General features: G+C 44.9%; 1 protein-coding gene across 1 annotated transcript; it reads right to left on the bottom strand.

Moving 5' to 3' along the window:
• Nucleotides 1–7,785: 7,785 nt before the first annotated feature.
• On the bottom strand, nt 7,786–9,152 carry LOC147737909 (uncharacterized). The gene is made up of 2 exons (XM_086924993.1): nt 8,282–9,152; nt 7,786–7,915 (listed from the first exon to the last, which is right to left on the bottom strand). The coding sequence occupies exons 1-2, from the start codon at nt 9,133–9,135 to the stop codon at nt 7,786–7,788; spliced, it is 984 nt and encodes a 327-aa protein (XP_086781119.1). The 5' UTR covers nt 9,136–9,152.
• Between the last annotated feature and the right edge of the window lie 221 nt (nt 9,153–9,373).

Below are 9,373 nucleotides of genomic sequence, written 5' to 3'. Positions count from 1 at the left end.
TATTTCTTTGACACCAAATTTGCACTTCTCAGCCCTAAGGGTGAGGTCAGCATCACGAAACTTCTTCAATACTGATCTGAGCCTCCCATTATGCTCCTCAAAATCGACACCAAAAATGAGCACATGATCTGGGCATACCTTGACACCCTGAAGGCCTCCAAGAATGACCTTTGTCGCCCTCTGAAAAAATGATGCAGAAATCAGTCCGAAAGGAATTCTTAGAAATCTAAAGGTACCAAAGGATGTTACACAGGAGGTAAGGTACTGGGAAGAGGAGTGAATATTCTGAATGTTCTGAAGAAGAGTGAAGGCTGGCCTTGTGCTAGCTGGAGGTCAAGTCCAAGGAGAAAAATGCCTTGCCCCCTCAAGAGAACACAGAATTTTAGTTATGTTGGGTAAAGGGTAATGATCTACAATAACTGCTTTGTTGAGCTCCCTCAAGCTGACACAGAGCCTGGCCTCCCCATTGGCTTTGTGGGCCATAAAAACAGGAGAGACCCACTTCGTTGCTTCAATTTCTTGAATCACTAATCAATCAATGAATCAATGAATCAATGAATCAATCAATCCATTTGTAAAGCACACTACTCACCCGTGAGGGTCTCCAGGTGCTTTGGCCTTATGTGCGTGGGTGAAGAGCTTGAAGGTGATCCTCTTGTTGATGGGGAGCCAGTGCAGGTGTCTCAGGTGGGGGGTGATGTGGCTGTGGCGGGGGACGTCCAGGATTAGACGTGTCGAGGCATTCTGGATACGTTGTAGCCGCTTTAGGAGTTTTGCTGGAATTCCTGCATAGAGTACGTTGCCGTAGTCCAGCCTGCTACTGACGAGGGCCTGGGTGACCGTTCTTCTCGTTTCGGTGGGGATCCACTTGTAGATCCTGTGGAGCATGCGGAGGGTGTTTAAGCAGGAGGAGGAGACGGAGTTGACCTGCTTGGTCATGGAGAGGGTGGAGTCGAGGATGATTCCTATGTTGCTTGCATGATCTGTGGGTGTAGGTGCTGCTTCCAGTGTGGTTGGCCACCAGGTGTCATCCCATGCTGAGGGGTTGGAACCGAGGATGAGGACCTCCGTCTTGTCTGAGTTCAACTTAAGTCGGCTGTTCCTATCCATTCTGCGACAGCCTTCATTCCTTCATGGAGGTTGGTTTTGGCGGTCCGAGTGTCCTTGGTGAGGGAGAGGATCAGCTGGGTGTCGTCGGCGTAGGAGATGATTTTGAGGTCGTGTTGTCGAGCGACATGGGCTAGAGGAGCCATGTAGGTGTTGAACAGCGTCAGGCTGAGGGATGATCCCTGGGGTACGCTGCAGATGATGTTGGTGGCTTCGGAGCACAAGGGCAAGAGGCTGACGCCCTGTGTTCTGCCAGAGAGGAATGATGTGGTCCAGTCCAGGGCCTTCTCTTGGATCCTGGCTTTGTGGAAGGGTGTTCGGAGTGTGTGGTGGCAGACTGTGTCGAAGGTGGCTGATAGGTCCAGGAGGATGAGGGCAGCTGTTTCTCCGTTGTCCAGTATGGTTGTGATGTAATCGGTGGCGGAGATGAGGGCGGTCTCGGTGCTGTGGCTGCTTCGGAAACCAGACTGGGATGGGTCCAAGATGTTGTTCTCTTCAAGGTAGAGGGTCAGTTGCTTGTTGACGGCTTTCTCGATGACTTTTGCCGGGAATGGGAGCAGGGAGATTGGCCGGAAGTTCTTGAGGTCCCTGGGGTTGCCTTCAGCTTCTTGAGCAGGGTTTGATCTCGCCATGCTTCCAGCTTTCCGGGAAGGTTGCTGTCTCGAAGGAGATGTCTTTCCGGAGTTGGGGTGCGATGGCTGTGTCGGCTTTATTGAAGATGTGCTGCGGGCATGGGTCTGACCGAGATCCAGAGAGGGTGGAGATCATGATCCTGCGTGTGTCGTCGTCGCTGATGTTGGTCCAGGAGATCAGGTGGCTGGTGCAGGTGGTGGATGCAGTGGGGGAGGGATCTGCTGTCGGGGTCGTGATGTTGAAGCTGTTGTGGATGTCGGCGATCTTACGATGAAAGAAGGTGGCCAGCAAGTGCCGCAGGTCTTGCATGGGAGGAATGTCGTTGGTGTTGGAGCTGGGGTTGGAGAGTTCCTTCACGATGTTGAAGAACTTTTTGCTGTTGTGTGCGTTGTTGTCAAGGCGCTCTTTGGATGAGGATCTTTTGGCGGATCTGATGAGGTTATGGTATCTGCATGTGGCGTTCTTGTGAGCTGCATAGCTGTCCGGTGTTCTTTCGCTGAGCCATTTCTTCTCCAGTTTCCGGCATGCTCGTTTGGAGGTCTAGAGGTCTTCGGTGAACCAGATGGCTTTCTTGTTGGTGCGGCTGTTGGAGGGTTTCTTGACCGGGGCATGGGTGTTGGCGCAGTCGTCGATCTATCGTCTGAGGTTGAGTGCGGCAGTGTAAGGGTCGGTGGTGTTGGCTGGTGGTTTCTGGGAGAGCTTGTTGGTTAGCTGGCCTTCAGTGATTCTGCTCCAGCAAAGTCGGGGCATCTGTTGGGTGCGGTGGTGGGCTTCCTGAAGGTGAGGTGGAAGCAGTGGTGGTCGGTTCAGTGGAGTTCCGTGGTATGGTCGGAGGAGACGTGGGGGCTTGCGGGGAAGATGGGGTCCAGTGTGTGTCCGGCGGCGTGGGTGGGTGCAGTGACGAATTGTCTGAGGCCGAGGTTGGCGATCAGGGTGGTGGAGTTGGCGTTGTTGTTCTCGAGGTGGATGTTCAGGTCCCCGAGGAGTATGTAGTCCGTTGAGGTGAAGGCGTTGGTGCTGACGAGGTCGGCGATAGAGTTGCTGAACTGCGGTCGGGGTCCGGGGGGTCTGTAGATGAGGGTTCCTCTGAGGGTGGTGTTGGGGTCAGTGTGAATGATGTACTTGGATAAGAGATTGTCTAATTCAACTTTAATGCTCTCCCTTACTTACAGTGGTGCATTCCTGACCTTAACTGTTTTTGGAATAGCGTTAGATTTGACCTTTATCCAATGTATTCGTTTTTGAGACAAACCCTGTTCACCAGCAAAGACCTCAGGGAATTCCTTGATCCAGTCTCGATTAGCATTACTAACAACCCTAACTGGTGGTAATTATTTTAGGCAGACAGATCTCATTGGGATCAAGGCAGATATGTAGCTCACGTTGATGGAACCAACTTATGAGCTGGTCCCCTTTCATCAAGACATAGATTTTACCAGGGATAACTCTACCTTTGAAGTCAATCGTGCCCCAGAAATAACCCAGCAACTCAATAGTCATCCCACCTTAACCTATTGGTCTAATGTCTGTCTTCAACAGGGTGACTTTGCCCAGCAGATTACGCTCATAAAATGTTTTGGGGACTAGCGGTATCTTGGCCCCAGAGTCGAAGAGCATGCTCACCGGAGCAACATTGATCAAAACTAGCTCCCGAGGGTCATCACTAGCATTCCCTGTGACTGGGAGAATATTGATTCCTTCCAAATCTTCTTCATAAAGATCAACTTTCCTGACTTTTTTATGCTTCTTGCCCATTCTGCAGCTCTTTGAGACGTGACCTTTTCTCTCACAAGTTTTGCACATGGCCTTCCAGCTTGGACAGTCTTTAACCTGTGACTGGGGTGCAAATTTTGCCTCCGTGCGGGCATTTTAATGAGCGGGCACGGTTGGGACGGCTTCCGGCCATCCTCCGCACATGCTCACTGTGACGTCGGATGGCCTGGGGGCGTCCGACGCACACAACGGGTTAAAGTTGGCCATATGGCCAGAGTTGCCACACCTGAAGCACTTTCCCTGACAATATTTTGTGTTAAAGGGCTTTGAAGTGGTGCTTGATTTGGGTTTAACAAATCTATCCACCAGCACTTTGACATTAATGTCACCTGAACTGTCTTTACGCATAATATCAACACACGGTTTTGAATGCTCATGACTTTTGGCTATGGTCAGCAATTCTAGAAGCGAGGGCGTGTCTTTTTGCCACAGGGCGTTTCTCGTTTTGTTGAGGCGCATCCCAACATGAACTGATCTCTTAAGCGCTCCTCTAAAGCAGCACCAACATTGAACGTGGAAGCCAATTTGCGCAAAGTAGTTATGTACTGTTCGACCGACTCATCCTGCCTTTGCATTCTTCTCCTGAAGTAATATCGTTCAAGGATAGTACTCACTTTGGGGAGGTGGTGCAAGTCCAACTTTTTGAAGCAGATCTCGTATTCATTAGGAGTGGCAGAGTCACTATCAGAGAGTTCAGGAAGGTGTTCAAAGAATTCTTGTCCCTCAGAGCCCAAACAATGCATTAACCATGAGGCTTTCCTCTCTGCGCTTAAGGATGTGCCACAGACATGAGCATAATCTGTGAAAACCTTCTTCCACAAGAGAGGAGGAACTCCTGGAGATATCAAAAAAGAGGGGCAGTGACATTTTGCATTATGTATGTACTATGTTTTGACCGGTTAAGTTACTACTTAAGGGTGAACTTCAGTGATCTGCATACAGTGCACAATATCCACAAACCTAATAAGCTGTGCGCATCAGCGAAACTGTGTGAAACTTCAGCAATTAAAATTTAGGCCAATGCGTACAGTCCCAGAAACTTAATTTGCTGGGCGCATCAGCGGAACCATCAGCCCGATTACTGATGGCACATATTTATATAGGGAGGAGTCACTTTAGTCTGGTGCTCAATAACATGTGTAGGTGTGAGGCTGGTGGTGCCTGATAACTGAAAGGCACATATTTGTTTACATACAATTTCATATATGTCTGATTTATTATTCCTATTACTGCGCCTTCTACCTTGAGAAGGCCCGTCTTAGACCAGTGTGTGGACAAAACCCATGCCGACAAATCAAGGACAAAGGGATTGGGACATGGTCTAGGGACAGAAAACAACAAATCCTACATCAAACCTCATGTTTAACTGATGGAGCGCAAAGAGCGATAGAAAGCGATATACTGAGAAAAAGTAACCTGGAGAATTGCTGCAAAGTAAAGTAAATTAAAAAAACTAATAAAGAACTACATATCCACAGCTGTGTGACCTGGAAGCCAATTGTTTCTCAATATAGCCCTAGTTTGTGATTACCTTACAGTGCTCACATTATCATCCGCACTAGAAGAGATGGGAGCCTGGGGTGTCTGGTCACAGAAGCTCATTTACATACCAAGGGGGGTGACAGCCTGTTCACAACGCACAGCACAACTTGTTTACGTAAAGTGCTTGTACACAGAACAGGGTAAAGTCTTGCATCTCTTTTTTCATTTTCTTTAATATATCTTGCACCTCGCTCTCGTCTTCTCTTTCTCTCATTTCAATTCATCATAAATTACTAAAATTCACTATTGCTTTATCAGCATGGCACAAGTCGGGGTAGCCACAGTTTGAAGGGGTCCCTCCACTAATATCTAGAAACTTGACTCAGTTCCACCTAGCTCCTTAGCCTGCGACTGATAATTGTTACTTTGTGCCCCAGCACTGCAGACAGAGGCCTCTGAGTGTTTGTTTGTGTGAGTGGCGCAAGAGAGGAACAGAGAACTTGACAAAATTAGCCCTTCTATTGCTTAATACACTGAAAATATGAAACAGTTTGGGGCTTTGAGGCTGGATAAAGAATAATGTCAGGAAACAAACGCAAATTAAAAGCACATTTTATTTATTCGTTGAAAACTGTTTAAAAAAGTAATTTCCAAGTTCCACATATCTGTTTAAAAATATTTACACTTTCATTTCCGAGTTTAGTTACAAACTAATATTTGCAAAAACAGATGTTGTAAGTATTTGTTTTTAAAACAGGCCGTCAACCTTTCACGTAAAAATTATTATAAGGGCCTGACATCACTTCTTGTGATGTCACTACATTTGGCATCCTGTGCTTTGCATTTGATAATGGGCTCCTTCACTATTTTCCTTACTTGTGCCATGTTTATTGGCATAAATGATTTGTTGTGGGTCCCGCACTCCTGGGTAGTTGTTTTGAAGGTTGTTAAATGAGTGTAATACTGTCGTTGGTGCAATGGATGGTAATCTTGCTGGGCTTTCAAGATCAAGATATATTGCTATTAGACTATGTATCCTGTGGACACAAGATGCATTCCATCCATGCACTCTTTTTCAAACTTTCATAAATTTTCGTACGAATTTTATGTTAGATAATTCATTTATTTCTCATTTTGTTCGAGGTATGTCATTATATTCATGACTTTTCAACATATTCCATGTCTCAGAAACATTTTTTTCACAATATTGTAATTGCCCAATGCATTTCAAGCGTAACGCCCTTCCTCAGGGGACTTCATAAACTCTTAGGAGGAAGCATAATATTTTGACGCTATTGTTCACGCTTTCTTGTTGCCAGTGGTAAATATCCTCTCAGGTAAATTCGAGGTCCTATTTCTTCATCCTCCCCACAATGATTAGGGGTGGATTTATTTTGGCGTGGGGCCCTGTCCCGCGTGGATCTCCTCGCAACCTGAATTCCGGCGAATATGACATATTCGCCGGAATTCAGTAGAGTTTGGCAAGTCACAAAATTAATAGGGAGAGCCAAGTCGGTGAGGAGCCACGGGTCACACTCAGTTATAAGGCTTGAGGCACAAGCTGATCCATCAACCGATAAGTGTGCAAAAGATGCAGCAAATGTTACTTAAAAACAAGGTATATGCTCTTTTATTTCTAAAAATAGGTTATTTCTTGAACACTTGTGCTTCACTTTAGTTCATTACATATACTGCAGTGGCATTTGTTAATAGTAATACATACATTTTACCAATGAAGCTTCCATCTCCAGAGTCCTGACAACATGCCTACTTTGGGTGTGTTGGGTTTATAAGTTTTATCACTAATCTTACAAGTTAGCTGAAAATACCATTGATAGTCCCAGTATTGTTCAGTGTTGCTTTTACAGGAAGTCTGATCAGGTGCGATTGATTTTTTTTCTTTGTATCTCTTCTTCATCAAATAAAAATCAAGAATATTTCTTTTCTTTTAATCCACATTGTGCTCTTCTCCAACTGTGTATCCTGGTGCATCATGTTCCTTTGCTTTGTGCTTGGAAGTGAACAATCTCTAGAAAAAAACACTTTTATAACTCTGAAAATACTGGTATCTGTTTTTCTTTTTACTGCTAGTCTGGTCTTCTATCAAAAGACCTTCACACTTTCAGCACCCTTCTATGTTTTCTCCCTGTGTGTTCGCTGATGAATTTGTAGCTCTGATAATCGACTAAAGCTGTTTCCACATTCATTGCACTTGAATGGTTTTCTCCTGTGTGAGTTCGCTGATGATACCTTAATGCTGAAGAGAAGCGAAAAGTAGTGTCACATTCACTACAATAATAGGGTTTTTCTCCCCGTGTGTGTTCGCTGATGACTATGAAGTTGTGATAACCGACTAAAGCATTTTGAAAATTCACTGCACTTGAATGGTTTTTCTCTTGTGTGAGTTCGCTGATGACTTTGTAGGCTTGATAAATGACTAAAGCACTTTGCACATTCAGCGCACTTGAATTTGATTTTCCCCTGTGTGTGTTCGATTATGTGTATGAAGTTGTGATAACTGACTAAAGCCCTTTGCACATTCACTGCACTTGAATGGTGCTTCCCCTGTGTGTATTCGCTGATGTGTTTGAAGGTTTGATAAGCGACTAAAGCACTTTGCACATTCACTGCACTGGTATGGTTTTTCCCCATGTGTGTTCGCTGATGACTTTGTAGGCTTAATAAATGACTTAAGCACTTTGCACATTCAGCGCACTTGAATTTTTTTTCCCCTGTGTGTGTTCAATTATGTGTTTGAAGTTTTGATAACTGACTAAAGCACTTTGCATATTAACTGCACTTGAATGGTATTTCCCCTGTGTGTATTCGCTGATGTGTTTGGAGGTTGGATAAGCGACTAAAGCATTTTGCACATTCACTGCACTTGAATGGCTTTTCCCCTGTGTGTCTTCGCTGGTGTCTTTGAAGGTTTGATAACAGACTAAAGCTCTTCACACATTTATTGCAATGGTATGGCTTTTCCCCTGTGTGTGTTCGCTGATGTCTTTGTAGGCCTGATAATAGACTAACGCTCTTCCCACATTCATTGCACTTGAATGGTTTTTCTCCTGTGTGAGTTCGCTGATGATTCCTTAATGCTGAAGAGACACGAAAACTACTGTCACATTCACTACAATGATAGGGTTTTTCCCCTGTGTGTGTTCGCTGATGACTTTGTAGGTCTGATAATCGACTATAGCTCTTCACACATTCACTGCATTTAAATGGTTTTTCCCCAGTGTGTGTTCGCTGATGTCTTCGAAGGTGTGATAACTCACTAAAGCACTTTGCACATTCAGTGCACTTGAATGGGTTTTCCCCTGTGTGTATTCGCTGATGACTTTGAAGGTGTGATAACTTTCTAAAGCACTTTGCACATTCAGTGCACTTGTATTGTTTTTCCCCCGTGTGTATTCGCTGATGGCTTTGAAGCAGTGATAATCGACTAAAGCTCTTTACACATTCACTGCATTTAAATGGCTTTTCCCCCGTGTGTGTTTGCTGATGACTCTGAAGTTGTGTTAACCGACTAAAGCTCTTTACACATTCACAGCACCTGAATGGCTTTTCTCCTGTGTGAGTTTGCTGATGACTTTTAAGGCTTGATAACTGACTAAAGCTCTTCACACATTCATTGCAATGGTATGGCTTTTCCCCTGTGTGTGTTCGCTGATGACTTTGAAGGTGTGATAACTCTCTAAAGCACTTTTCACATTCAGTGCACTTGTATGGTTTTTCCCCCGTGTGTATTCGCTGATGGCTTTGAAGCACTGATAATCGACTAAAGCTCTTCACACATTCACTGCATTTATATGGCTTTTCCCCAGTGTGTGTTCGCTGATGTCTTTGAAAGCTTGATAACTCACTAAAGCACTTTGCACATTCAGTGCACTTGAATGGTTTTTCCCCCGTGTGTGTTCGCTGATGACTTCGAAGGTGTGATAACTCGCTAAAGCTCTTCACACATTCACTGCACTTGAATGGTTTTTCCCCTGTGTACGTGTGCTGATGAAGCTTGAGTAGTGATGACAAAATAAAGCTCTCGCTGCATGTGTATGATTCTTCTTTCTTGGTTAGTGGCTGTGGATCAGGTATATATTTGTCTACATCCCTTGACTGTATTTCCTGTTGGGCCAACATGGCTGATAAAGCACTTGTGTTTTTCACAGACACTTTTTATGTGTGCAATATTTTATAGGTTTTGATTTAACAATAAAACAATAAAATGCAATAGCCACCAAACATTTGCCACACTCCTAAGATGGAGAAGGTGTCTTTCTAGGCGATTGTGCCTTTAGATTGCACGCTTGCGGGTAAAAATGTATCTTCCTTTTGGCCGGTGCAAATTAGGACAGTCTGTTGTATTGTAGTTGTCTGG

Source organism: Lissotriton vulgaris, chromosome 1_1 (assembly GCF_964263255.1).
Source record: "Lissotriton vulgaris chromosome 1_1, aLisVul1.2, whole genome shotgun sequence".
NCBI lineage: Eukaryota > Metazoa > Chordata > Amphibia > Caudata > Salamandridae > Lissotriton > Lissotriton vulgaris.
The sequence above is the reverse complement of the archived record's forward strand: the minus strand, read 5'-3'. Positions and strand labels throughout refer to the sequence as shown.